Source organism: Atheta coriaria, unplaced genomic scaffold (genome assembly GCF_025399875.1).
Source record: "Atheta coriaria isolate IRGN ID8LTWV9N9 unplaced genomic scaffold, Caltech_Dcor_3.1 hic_scaffold_3_pilon, whole genome shotgun sequence".
In the NCBI taxonomy this organism is placed as follows: Eukaryota; Metazoa; Arthropoda; class Insecta; order Coleoptera; family Staphylinidae; genus Dalotia; species Dalotia coriaria.
The window spans coordinates 5,655,561-5,670,569 of NW_027045445.1; the positions used below are offsets into that span (position 1 = coordinate 5,655,561).

Consider the following 15,009-nt stretch of genomic DNA (forward strand, 5'->3'; position numbering starts at 1 on the left):
CACAAGCAGTGATAAAAAGATAGCGAGGCTATCGGCGGTAATATAATTTCAGTTTAACACAACTTGTACGATTTTATAATTATTATTATTAATGGCGGCGATAATGTTTAGTAATAATAATCATAATAATAATAATAATAATATGAATACTCACTCACTCTGTCTGTGGTCGATGCTGATATAATAATTAGTTGAGGGCGGTGGGTTCACGAACAGAAAATTATACAGGGTGTTTTAATTTTTTAAATATTTTTTATTTGTTTGTATGCATAATGTGGTTTTGCAAATGTTACAGAAATCTATTTTGTGTGTGTTTATCTACAGTATTAATGTTATAATTAGCTTGTAGTTGAATTTGTTACAAAAACAGATTTGCAACACTCTGTATATTTTTTTCTTTTTTTGCATTACTGGTTACGTTTATACGTTTAAATACAGGGCGATATTTACAAAAAGAACGAAAGAAAATCACACGTAATTTGCGCGGCCATTTTTTTAATTTTTAAATTTTAAATAAAAATGGCGCCCCGGAAGAAGGAAGCATACTTTTGTTAATAATTATTAATCATCGTTAAGCACTACATAAATAATTCATTTACAAATAAAATATAATGTTTTTCTTTTGATGCTTAAATATTGCAACTGGCATAATCACGACCACGACGAGTATAACTCACGCACGCATGCGCACACAGCACGAATGTTTTTTTTTTCTTCTTGTTTTTTAAAGTTTGGGTTTTTAAGACATGTGATGTGGTGATGGCGATCGTATACTGCCTTGCGGTGAGGCGAGATGCGGCGGTGGTGGTTGGGGCGGCGGCTGCTGTTGATGCGGATGCGGCGCGTGCTGCAGCATTGAGAGCGAGGGCGGCGGGCCGAGGTGGTGTGGGGGTGCGCCGCGTGCGCTTGCCGCCGCCGCCGCAGCGCCGAGTAATGAGGCGAGCGGGTGCGCGCCCGCTGGGAAGTAGCCTTGGAGTGCCGGGTGCGGATACAGCGCCGGGTGGTGGGGGTGGTGGCGGCTGAGCGACGCCATCTTCAGCTTTTCGATTTCGGCTTCCTGGAGGCGTTTCGCTTTCGCGCGGCGGTTTTGAAACCAGATTTTCACCTTTTTTTGGTTGAGTGGAGAAAAATAGGGTTGCATTGGTATTGTCGTTTTTGAGATTTTGAGATTTTGAGGTTATGTTGATGGGGGTCTACTTACTTGTGTTTCGGTCAATCGGAGCGAACTGCTGAATTCGGCACGTTCGGCGATGCTCAGGTACTGTTTATCTCTGAATTTCTTCTCCAAGGCGAGCAGCTGTTGCGTTGTGAAGGGTGTGCGCGGCTTCCGGTTCGGTTTGTGTTTGCGCAGATTACATTTCAATTTTGGTGGATCGTTATTATCTGCAACAAGCAAAATTTTTGTTTTTGTTAGTTTTTTGGTTGTATCTCAGGTATTTATTATCAGATTTGCACCAAAATTTAAAGAATATAAAAGAAAGAGCATTTTTACAAGATGGTGAAGAAATAATAGTAAAATATTTATTACTTTAAGAGATATTTGTTATTAAAATTTGTGCATTTGTACAATTACGCGTTTTAGTGTTTTTCTTAGTTTTTGCTCATAACTTAACTCTGCGTGGTCAAATTTTCACCAAAATTTTGAGAATATATAAGAAAAGGCTTCTTTATAAGATGGTAAAATAATAATAATAAAAACTTTATAACTTTAGGTATTATTTGATATCAAACTTTGCACTTTGCGTAAAAATTTCATAAAAATCCGCATTTTTCATTATTTTTTTGTTTATAACTTTTACAAATATAAACAAACTTTAACAAAACTTTGACTACCAAAGAAACATAAAATTACTCAAATTATACACCAATTATATTTTGTTTATATCAATTACAACAAAAGTTATACTAATAAACATTCGCTTTTGCAACAAGAAATATAGACGCACAATGAATAGAGACGGGTTATGATTGAATAATATTCATTAATTTAATTGAATACGTTATTGATTAATCAAATGTAGAGTTTTAGGAATGTGAGGCTTGAGTAGCGAGTGGATTTGAGGTCAGGAGAGTGTCAAACGAGTCGATAAAATTAAAATTAAGAAACCATTAGTTGCCCTCATCTGCGCCTCCGCGCTGCTTACAAATCTAATGAATAAACAACGCACAGTGTTATCGCGGCGCGTTGGGCAATTTCAATTAATATCTTCATGCTCAGCTGAATTGCGAGCAAACAAATTTTGAATTAAACTTGCAAGCACATCATTACAGGCAAAACAACACAAAAATATGGAATTTTTATGCAAGGATTTGGGAATATTTTCAAGTTTTTCATAAATAATTGATAAACTAAAGTAGTAAATAAATTTTAATGTAGGGTATTTTATAATATAAAATTTGATCTTTCAGTGGAAGCAGAAATTATTTGTTTATCTCAGTTAGTTTGGGAGTTATAGAGGTTTTGTTTCGTTTGTGGTGAAACTTTTTGTAAATTACACCAAAATAATTGAAAATTTTCATTTACGAATATCTCGCAAACTAAAAGAGATAAATAAGATCTGGTTGCAACGTCTTAATCTACGAGCTATTCTCTATAAGATAGGCTAGTTAAAATAGAAATCTGAGAGATGAAATTTTCATTCTTAAGAAAAAATTGCCAAGGGGGTGCTTGATACTTTTTTTCGACGATTTTTGATAATTAATATCTCCTAAACTAAAAGCGCTAGAATCCTACGAATTACTGATTATGAAAGATTGGAAAATTCTCTATCAGGTAAAAGTATAAAATAATTATATTTCCTACAGTAAATGGTCAAAAAACGCGACTGAAAGTGATAAAAAGTGACAATTTGCAATTTTTGACGATTTTTTTCAATCGCGAATATCTCGTAAACTAAAAGAGATAAATAAGATCTGATCGCAGCGTTTTAATCTACGAACTATTCTCTATAAGATTGAATGGTTAAAACGGAAATCTGAGAGATGAAAATTTCTTTCTTAAGAAAAAAATTGCCAAGGGGGGGTGCTTGATACTTTTTTTCGACGATTTTTGATAATTAATATCTCCTAAACTAAAAGCGCTAGAATCCAACGAATTACTGATTCTGATAGATTGAAAAATTCTCTATCAGATAAAAATATAAAATAATTATATTTTCAAGAGTAAAAGGTCAAAAAACGCGACTGAAAGTGCTAAAAAGTGACATTTTGCAATTTTTGCTCATTTTATTCAATCGCGAATATCTCGTAAACTAAAAGAGATAATTAAGATCTGATCGCAGCGTTTTAATCTACAAACTATACTTTATAAGATAGAATAGTTAAAACGGAAATCTGAGAGATGAAATTTTCATTTTTAAGAAAAAAATTGCAAAGGGGGGGTGCTTGATACTTTTTTTCGACGATTTTTGAAAATTCATATCTCTTAAACTAAAAGCGCTAGAATCCTACGAATTACTGATTATGAAAGATTTGAAAATTCTCTATCAGGTAAAAGTATAAAATAATAATATTTCCAATAGTAAAAGGTTAAAAAACGCGACTAAAAGTGCTAAAAAGTGACATTTTGCAATTTTTGACGATTTTCTTCAATCGCGAATATCTCGTAAACTAAAAGAGATAATTAAGATCTGATCGCAGCATCTTAATCTACGGACTATTTTCTATAAGATAGAACAACGGAAATCTGAGCGGTGAAATTGTAATTCATAAGACAAAATGGGCAAAAAATCCTCTCAAATTTAATTTAATAACATTAACACTCTCATAAATTACTTATCAAACGATAATTTAATTAATACCCTGTGCAAACTTTAATAACTTTGTTTCCATTCCCTTGCGACGTTTTAATTCAACATTCTGCACGTGCAAATACAAAAAGTTGCCTGAATGTATTAATACCTAGCCATGCTGGCCATTAAATATTTCCAGATAAGTCGCTAATTGCGCCGCAATCCGCCAACTATAATATGATGGTAGGTTTTGCACGACTAATTGGTTAATTAGAAAATGTATGATAAATTATTCTTCATCAACGAACTTCATTCGCACAGCCAACCGTCGAAATTTCAAATAATGGCACTATCAACAGTGCAGCAATGTGGTAATTATGCCGTAATAATTTAAATAACTAAATAATTATTATAATCTAAATAATTTCGCTATTATCATTTAAATACTCGGGTATTTTTTAATTTTGCAAACGTGGCAATTAAAGTGCCACGCACAAAATTCGAAATATTTGCGTTGAAAAATCAGTTATTATTTTAATTATCGTAAAATGTCAATACTGGTTGATAACGAGTGATAAGAATGATATCTATGTAAAAATATTAATATTTTTGTTACGCCATCTATCGGCGGATAGTGGTAAAGTATTTAAATGTTTCGAAATTGAACATTTTATTACCTAATCCGAGATTTTTTTATTATTTGTTAATTAACGTGGACGTGGATCATTAAGCGGCGTTAGGCGATGGGTCATTAGCGTAACGAATCGATTTCGAAGACGCAAACCGGTCATAATGGAATAATTAAGCAGTCGACTAATCGAACGACGGTGCAAATGAAAAAAAAAACACAACCGCCTCCAAAATTCAATTCTAATTCCAATTTTGTTTTAAAATATTAATTAGTGATTAATTTTATTTGATGGGTTTTCGTAGTTTTGTGAAATAATTTGCTGAATTTGTGTCGGTTGAGGATGAGGTGGACGGAAGGTATTTTACAGGTGCTGCGCGATAAGCGCTCGTCGTAATTATTTATTCGCGCTAATTGGGAAGCGAGCGCTTCTTCTTTCGTCGCGTTCGGTTATCTTAATTTACTTCTTATTTACTTTCGGGTCGTTGGCGCACTCTCGCATTGTGCAGCGACTTAATTTCGTCGCTTTTGCGCTGTGTTGATGCAGGTACTGACTTAACAGTAAAATAAACGGCGGAAATATAAAATATACTTAAGTGTGTAACTATTGTGGAGGTAAAAATTGTTTTGTTTTGGTAAATAATATTTATTTATGATTTTTAAAGTTTGTTTTTGAGGGAAATTTTCATTTTTAACGGTTTTATCTTTGTTTTTTGATGATAATTAACGTATTTATTAGTAGATTTCTTTAAAATTATTAATAGAATTAAAGAATTGTTGGATTCATAAGATGGTGAAAGAATAATAATAATTTGTTGGTTAGTTTAGGAATTATTTGATTTTAAACTTTGTATTTTGGTCAAAATTTTGCGAAATTGCGAAGTTTTCATATTTTTTCTTAGTTTTTTTGTTTATAATTAATGTATTTATGGTCAGATTTGCACTAAAATTTTAAGAGTCTAAGAGAAGAAGCGTCTTTATAAGATAGTGAAATAATAGTAACAAAATGTTAATTACTTTATGAATTATATAATATTAAAATTTGCATCTTAACTCAAAACTTTGCAAAATTGCAAATTTGTATTTTATATTTTTGTTTATAACTTTTTCAATTCTTAACCGATGTTAATGAAACTTTTACCACTTATTAACAATAAAATTCCCCAAATATTACATTTTTTTAAATTTATGTAGGTATAACAATTATAACAAAAGTTATTCTCAAAAAACCTTTGCAAAAATTTCATAAAAATTAAATCCGTCACTGATCACATCGTATCGGCATGAATATTGAGTGAAAAAAAGAAGTTTTAAAAACCGGGAGCCAGTGTCCGCTTAATTGAACTAATCGTTATGTCGTAGTTTACCTGATGGCATGGGTGACGCAACCGAATCGCCACCGTTCGAGATAACACACGCACAACACCAACGCGCTCTCATCTGTTTTTATCTTTTTTTTTTCCTTTTCACTTCTGCTTCTTCTTCTCCGCATCTCGCGCGCACCGGGGTTTCATTAATTAACACATCTGAGTAAAAGCCGCGCGCGCCTTAATTCGGGGCGACGAGATCCGAAGAAATCTCGGAAAGTCAAAAGCGGAATAAATTTCACATTAACGCCGTCAGATTTTCGTGGAACTACAACGACACAGCCTCCGAAACAGAGCGCTTAATTATCGGATGCAGAGATACACACGTTTCTATAATTAAACTATCAGCGGCAATTAAATTTTAAGTTTAAAAAATAAAATAAAATAAAAACACTTTGTATATGTATTTTGAACATACTGTATGTAGAAATGTGACTGTAGGTTTTTTTAGTAGACGTTGAATTGTTTGAGTATTTTAGTTAATTTTGGAGTTATTGCAATTTTTTCGAGTTTTGGGTGAAATTTTACGCATTTTTGAATTGGTTTTTTGCTCATTACTCGAAAACTAAAAGTCGCACATATTTGTGCTTTAGGTGGTTAAAAGTATTTAAATAGCTCTTTCTATTGATATATTTATCAACCTTGCATGATAATAATTAGGTTAATTAACTGAGATTTTTAGTCTGAAAATGCGTAAATTTTGACAAATTTTTACGTTTTTTCAAATTTTAGCCATATTACAAAAGTTTTCAAATCAGAATAAAATCAACTTAATAGTACTCACAATTATCTATTATTTGAAACGAATTTCAAGTTTATATCACAAATAGTTTCGGAGTTATCACAAATTTAAATTTATATTTTTCGTCATTTTTCGATTTTTTGAATTTTACTCTTTGAACACATTGTATATGTGGGTTTATTTAGCAGACGTCGAACGTTGAAATAACATATGTAACGAAATCCGTTTCGCGAACCCTTTTTCGCAAAGTTCGCCGAGCTTACCGGGAACAAAGCTGCGCGCATCTTCGGCAGCTTTGGCGTCCTTCGTTTGCCGCATTTGCATTTCCCATTGTCTTGCGCCCGGCCGCGATCATCGCTTCCAATCTCTCTCTTCTTGTCGGCGGGTATTTTGATGGATATCCGTCGGCGGCAGCGACGTCGTCGTCCCGGCTTTACATTGCGTCGACGTGGATAATTGGACGCGCACGTCAATTTCGTCGAATCGCGATTTTAGGCATTCGGCATTATTCACAGCCATTTACGTAAATCGCGCGCATTTTTTACATTGTCAACGCTGCTAAATCAGCGGATTTTTTTTTTGGAGAAATAAAATAAAATGTTTAAGCAGATGGAATTGTAAATGATATAAATGATATAAATGATATGTCGATGCGTTTGTGATATAAATTAATCAATATCGACGGGTGGCGACTATAATAGCGTCGTTTATTTACCTTTTTCACTGACGTCGCGCTTCTTAGTTATTACTTCATATTTTGTTTTATGGTGTGTCATTAATTTGATTTTATTATTGTTTTTATCGGTTTGGGTCGGTAATAACGGAAACATTCGGTTTTATTCGTTATTTTATGGTCGAGTTGGGGTTCTTTGTTTAATAACTCCGGTGTTAATTAACCAATTTTGATTAATTTTGGTACAGGGATATTAGGATAAATTTTTGAGAAAATAATGAAAGAATTTTTTAATTATTATTTTTAGTTTAGAAGTTATTAGAAATTAAAGTTGTAAAAATAGTTTTTGTGGTTAAAAAGTGATTTTGTTTATAATTATTTTATTTATCGACCAATTGGAGTCAAATTTAGAATAGGGATAGAAGAATAAATTATTCAACAATAAAGTTAAATTCGTTAAAAAATATTAATTAGCATTTGAGTTATATAGTTTTTAAATTTGAGGTTTTCGAAAAAAACTTTAGTTTTTAAAGCAAAATTGAATTTGTTTAGTTTTTTGTTTATAATTATTTTATTTATCGACCGATTGGATTCAAATTTAATATAGTCGTAAAAGAATAAATTATTTAGTAATTAAAGCAAGTTTCAGTAAATAATATTGATTAACATCAGAGTTATTTAATATTTAAATTTGATTTTGACAAAAAAACTTAAAATTTTATACATAAACCGTTTTTGTTTAGTTTTTTGTTTATAACTTTGACATTTCTTAATAGATTACTTTCAAATTTTAAACATATACAGATAAATAAATTCCCTACAACATATTTTCAAAATTTTTAAAAAATAATAACAATTACAAAAGTTATCCGTCATTAAAGAAAATATTTTCCCGAAAATAAAACAAAGATTTATTTTTGTATCAACGGAAGTTTTAAACTTAAAAAATGATTCTAAAGCCCGCTTGCTGTGAGGGTTGGTATGCCGCAGCGGCAATTAATCGCCGATCGTTTGAGTTGTGAACATTGAAAAACTAAGATTATAGATTTCGACAAGCGCCTGCCCGATACGATGCACCTTTTCATTTCAGTGTTCGTTTGTTTCGTTTCACTTTACCGCCTCTCGCATCCGACATATTTATAATTGTTATATTTACCCGGCCGTCGACAGCCCGCGTGCGCACAGCAGGGGTGGTAGATGTTAAACCATGATATCTCCAACCAAAAAAGCAAAAGATTTCTGTTGCCCGAAAAACCCACAGGTATTTTTTATACTTTTACGTTGAAAATTCAAAAAAATCAATACAAAAACGCATATTAAGTTAGGTTATGTTATGTTTAATGTTTGGTTATGTAACCAACGCGTGCTGAAAACAAATATTTAGCGCGCGTGTATGTGTTGCGATTAGAGCGGATTAATTGCGTTCGCGTGACGGCACCTAATTGATGTCAATTAAAATATTTTGATAAAAACAATCGCCGGACTTATTATTCTCACATATATATTTTATGTGTTGGATTTTTTCCTCTCGTCGGTTGCATGGCTACTGCATATACCTACCTACTTATGCTAATGTTGAAGACTCTGGTAATTTTTAATAAAGCAATTTATACGTATCAAAGCGCATAAATTACGTAGTGTAACTGGTGGATTATAAAAATATATTCATAATACGCGGCTAAATAAACCATTAAATATTTTTATTATGTTAACAAAACAAATTTTAGTTTTGTGCTTTTCTTGGTATTTTTAATTTTAATGTTTCAAGCGTAATGAAACTCGGAAAATAAAATAAAAATAAAAATAAGAAAGAGGAGTAAATCGAGCTGTTAATAGTTTTGATAAAAATACCTCGCGCGACACGCTCGGTCGGTTTAAACGTCTTCCGTCGTTTTAGTGGCTCGAGAGTGTGTGTATCACATGGTCGTACATCTTGTTTTGGTATTTTTGTTGCATTCCACGGGAAAAATGTGCTTGAAATGTTGAAAAATGCAGGTTTTATGTTTTTGGGCGAAATTTTTGGTAGAATTTCTTATTTTAAGAAAAGGGTATAAATTTGTTACACTCTGTATAAATATTTTTTTACAGTTTTTAAAAAGATCTATCATTAGGAGCAAAAATGTTTGATTTATCTTTGTTAGTTTTTGAGTTATAATCATTTTTATTGTCATTGAGAAAAATTTACTTTTTTTACCGCTAATAAGAAAACTACAAATCACTCAAATACAATTTTTTTTATCAATAAATCTCCGTTAAATTCTCTTTCAAATGATACATCATTCAACTTTCTACCTTTAAATTTACCAAAGTTACAACAAAAATAAAAACAAAATCCATCAATTTTTACTCTGTAATGAGTCCAATGTAAATCGATGACATTGGAATTGTCGTCCAGCGTCTTTTGCATTATTCACGCCGTTTGCGACCGCGTAAAATAGATCCACGTTTTCGATAAATTAACATTATTCGCAATTAGCTGCCCTGCCACTAAATTACCGCCTCCTGAAGGCCATTAATAGGCATGCGCACACAAACACACACATCTATACTAAACATTCACTTTAAGCGCACACTATACTCACTATAATTGCGCGTGCGAGTTAATAAAGTTCAATAAGTGGGAGAATAAAACCCAGCACACAACATTATAGGTTATGTGCTTATAATAATTACAATACTTAAGCCATAGATACCTGCGCGGAATTTGTTTTGTTTGCATTTAGTCGTTTACCGTCGGATAAATTTATTACACGATGAATACTAATACTAAATTGTTGAGCATAACATAAATACGCTAATTATCTCACATAAGTATTGCACAATCAGAGTGATAGAAATAAATAATTTTGCAGAATTGCTAAATTTCATTCATTCACAGATAGAAAATATGAAATTTTATTTTATTTATTATTCTATTACGACGCCATTCATCCAAAGTGCACGTTCAATTAATTCATGAATACATTCACAGCGATAATAATAATTGATTTCAATCAATTGCCGGCCAATTAAACAAACAATCGCGCGCGGTTCTTACGCACACGAGTGACAATATTATTAATTGGCTAATTATGAAATTATCACGCGCACGCATTGATTAAATAATTGTTATGATTGGAAATTGAAATTAATAATGCAAAAAAAAAAGAGAAGCATTGGTATTGTCGTTTTTGTAAAAGTGTCAAAATTAATTTGTTTCATTTTGAGTTTGGAGGTTTGAGAAACTAAAATTTAATTAGCGACGATGGGCAATAATCGTGTCTGTTTGCCTGTAATAAATTACCTTCCTCAGCGGCGAAGAATTTTTCGACCTTTTTCTCTCCCGACGCCGTGCACCTTTACATTCTAGGTTGTTATCTGCTGATTTTTAACGATAAAAATATTTTTGGTGAAATTTTACCATTTTAGACCTTTCAACACTTGCTACTTGTCATTAAAATTAATTATTTTGTATATAGGCAACTTGTTTTGCATTTTAAGGTGTTTTGGGTTGCCTATATCAATATTTTCCACTAGTTTTGAATTTTGGTGTATATTGGGTTGTCTATATTCACATATGCAACTTGTTTTTCATTTCGGTGTATATTGGGTTGCCTATATCAATATATCCCACTAGTTTTGAATTTTGGTGTATATTGGGTTGTCTATATTCACATATGCAACTTCTATTACATTTCGGTGTATATTTGGTTGCCTATATTAAAACTAACCTGAGTTTAAATTCGGTACACCAAACGGCGTCGGTCCTTGAAACATATGATGCCCGCCGCCGGCAAAGGGCCCAACAAGCCCTTGCGGCGGCCAGTTGGGATGCGATTGAAACACCGCCGCCAACGCCGAAAACGCCGTCGGACGAATCGGCCCCTGATTCATGGGAAAATCACCACTTTGTGGCCTCAACTCATTTTCGCGTTTTCTCGGACTTGAAGCCCTTGAACTGCACTCATCTTTCGTGGCATCGTCCTGTTCGAGATCCTCCACATCCACGATGGAGTCCTCTGCGTCCGGATCAACTTCCGCTGCGGAATCATCGTCGTCATAATCATCTTCACACTTATTATTCGTGTTTTGTGCTTGTTTTGGCCTTGTGTCTGCTAAGAGTGAGGCGACACTGAAGCTAATGTGTCCGTTTTTGTTGGTTGCCGTCGGCGGCGGCGGGCGCTTCGGATGCTCGCACATCGCGGACGTCGTCGGCGGTGGTGGCACGTCGTCGGCGTTCACCAGCGCGTCGTCGTCGTCGTCGTCGATCTGCGTCTCGATGCTTTGGATAGTCATAATTCGCGGCGCACTCACGAAATGATTTTTGAGCATCAATTTTATTTGCACTATTCGATTCACACACAACACTTTTGAAAATTCACTCAAAATTATCCTTTTTCGTTGAAAAAGTATTTTTCAAAAGCGACAATACTAATGATACTTTTGATGAGTATTTGTATTTGTATGGATTTTATTGAAACTGACCGCTTCTCGGCACCAACGCTAACGTAACTAAACTGAACACGAACCAGTCGAGTTGCGAGTGCGACCGGAGCCGGTTTGCGTGGGGGAGGCGGCGACCGGCGACGATTCCAATGGGAGGCGCCTAGTGCGCGATCGACCGCCGCGGACGTGCACCAATCGCGCGCGCTGAGGAAGGGACAAGCGCCGGGTGTGCCTCTCTGGAGTGTGCGTCGGGAAGTGGGAAACTTCCTCTCTTCGCACACGCTGTGTAATTGTGTAATTTTCATACGCGCTTATATTCGCTGGTACTTGAATATTATTAGAATTATTTGAGGTTTTGAGAATATATGCAACCCAATATACTTTTATTGGATTAGGATTGTATAACTGGTTGCATATTATATAAAATTTAGTTTTTAGGCAGAGAAATCAAATATTTTGAGTATTTTTGCGATTTTTGAGATTTTTGAGAATATATGCAACCCAATATACTTTTATTACATTACTAATGTATAACTGGTTGCATATGATATAGAATTCAGTTTTTTTATGCGGAGAAATCAAAGTTTTTCATAATTTTTACATTTTTTTGAGTTTTTTTAAGAATATATGCAACACAACATACCTACATTTATGCTTTTATATATTGTATAATTGGTTGCCTATGATGCAATATTTAGTTTTTAACGGAAAAAACAAAAATTTTGATTATTTTTACATATTTTTGAGTTTTTAGCAAATATATGCAACCCAACATACATTTATGCTTTTATATATTGAATGACTGTTTGCCTATGTTAAAAATTTCGTTTTTATCTCACTAAATCACATTTTATTAACATAAGCGCATTTGTAGTGAAAATATTATGCGCGCACGCAATGTGTATACAAGATGGCGATAGCGTTTGACAAATTATCGCCGCTTCATATTTATTTTTTATTTCTCCGACATGAAAAAAATTAATTCACGCAAGCATAACGATAACGTGACGAATTTTCATAATTCATATTTCTCTCTTTAACAATGAGTGCATTGGTATTGTCGCTTTCTTTACCGCTTGTCGACTTGGCAGTAAAGTAAAATACTCTTGGCGTCCAAGAATGTAATAATAACTTGTAGAATGTTTATTTCAGCGAGATGAAAAGTTGAAAAGTTAATTAATGTCTGCGACGACGACGAGCGGCGACGCACGACGATCATTTCCTAATTTGTTGCTCGCCGCCAATTAGTTTTATGACATTGAGCGTTTTTTTGCGCGCGCGCGCTCGCGGCACGGGACGGGACAAACTCGAGCACAGCGGAATGCCACCGCGATAAAAATGTATTGCTGTGTGCTTAGTTGCAGCTTAGTAGTACTCTCAGCTACTTCTTGCGCACTTATCGTACTTAGGATTAATTATAGTTTTATTTCCAGCGATATAAATCTATATGGAGTTGATCGGTGCATGTTTTTACCGGTGAAATCAAATTCGTATTAATTGTATGATGTGGAACTTGTTTTTATAGGTGTTTTAAGTCGTAGAATGTTGGATTAAAGGTTATTAGGAAGGGAATTTATTGTTTTATAACATGAGGTTATGTTGGATAGGGATATAATTGTTTATAATAGTTTTTTCCGGGGTTTTTGTTGATTTTTACACGTTTTTTGGTCAAAATTTGATTTAAAACACGTTTTTGGCGGTTTTTTAATGGTTTTAAGATGAAAATTTGATGTTTATTTGATTGTTTAAATAATTGAGGTTATGTTTAACAGGAAGAAATTTTTTTTCTGTCACTTTTTGGGATTTTTCTTGAGTTTTTCGCTATTTTTCGGTCAGAAATCAAGTAAAACTGCATTTTTTACACTTTTTTTTATATTTTAACATCAAAATTTATTGTTTAAATAATTGTTTAAAAAGATGAGGTTATGTTTTATAGGATTATAAATTTTTCTGTTAATTTGCTACAATTTTTCCAACTTTTTGCAATTTTTCGTCCAAAATTAACTAAAAAACACGTTTCTTACACTTTTAAAGATTTTAAGATAAAAATATAGAGTTAATACAGTATAATTTTCCACCGAGTGTGTTTTCCAAAGCTGAATAGATGACTAATTGTGTGTTTTTCCAAGCTCCACTCATATAATCTGAATTATCTCGCGTTTTCGCCGTCGATTAAGAAAATAAAGTGGCTATTCATTAGCCAGGCGCGTGTGCTAGTGAGCGCGACGCATTTCTTTTATCTCTGCTCACATCCTAAGCGCTGCTCAGCTATCTGCGCACGCCGGATAAAATTAGCTCAGCGTGCGCGCGCGGTCGGTCGCGCAATCTGTCGTGAAATAATAAAAGGCGTCTATTCAGTGCGCGTGCGCGTCGCACTCTTCTGCCGGGGCGTAATGAGTGTTTATATTTGAATTTAATGAGCAGCATATTCACACATACACACGTAGACAGTGAGTTGGTTTTCTTTGCTTGCTGCTTGCTTGCTACGGGTGTTTGACTCGTAATTATTCATCGCGCGTTGTGGACGCCCGGATATTGAGTTTGGCCCAAATGAGCCAAGAAAATGTTTCCAAATTGTCCTCCTCTGCACATAATTGATTTTTATTTCGCTCCGCGCCCGAGGAGAAGAGAACAAATACGTGCGGTGGTTATTTTTAAGCAGCGTCGGGAGCAGCAGTAATTGTCGAGCGCAGCAGAGTGCGAACAATGCACCTGTTTGAGAGGCGAAATTCGTCGCTTTTAATTTATATCTTTACTCTTGTTAAATGCACTGGATGCAGGAGAGAGCTGAGACAGGTCGGAAATAATGTGTGGTTTTGGTTATTTTCGGACTGTAGGCAACACAATGTACAAAAATTTTGGTCTTTTGGGTGGTAATATATTGAGGTTAACAGAAAATTTAATAATATTATTTTTTTGAGAATTACCTAATTGTTAGGTTATTAAGGAATAATTCAATTTTTTTAGCAATTTGTATTTTTTTGAAAAATTTTTCAAGTTTAAATGCAAATATCATATAAACCATTGGAAGGATTTTGTTTAAACTTCGCACATGTGTAAAGTAAGTAGTCCTTTATCAGTTTTACAAGATTCAAGTTAAAATAATAATTATTGTTAGTTTTATAACAAAATTAGTAAGAAAAAAAAGCAAGAAAAATCATTAAAATTTGCATTTTTTTTGTTTAAATTTCTATAACTTTGTTAATAATTGAACAATTTCTACAATTTTTTCTCTAAATGATAGTCAGAAACATGCTCCATAATAGTCTGTTTAAATTTTTGCAATATAATAACCAGAAACTTTACAATTTACAGTTTAATTTTATTATCGGTGAAATTACAAAATTTTATGCTTTCAATAACTACAGAAGCACTATAAAATATTTACTTTAAAAATTTTGCAAGTAAAATCTCCTTTAAATTCTCTTTCCACCCATGCTTCA

At 33.5% G+C, this 15,009-nt stretch overlaps 1 protein-coding gene across 1 annotated transcript; it reads right to left on the minus strand.

The window, feature by feature from the left end:
* Window positions 1-232: 232 nt before the first annotated feature.
* Window positions 233-11,661, minus strand: Dr (muscle segmentation homeobox protein Drop). The gene is made up of 3 exons (XM_065299273.1): window positions 10,852-11,661; window positions 1,202-1,383; window positions 233-1,105 (listed from the first exon to the last, which is right to left on the minus strand). The coding sequence occupies exons 1-3, from the start codon at window positions 11,450-11,452 to the stop codon at window positions 740-742; spliced, it is 1,149 nt and encodes a 382-aa protein (XP_065155345.1). The 5' UTR covers window positions 11,453-11,661; the 3' UTR covers window positions 233-739.
* Window positions 11,662-15,009: the final 3,348 nt, after the last annotated feature.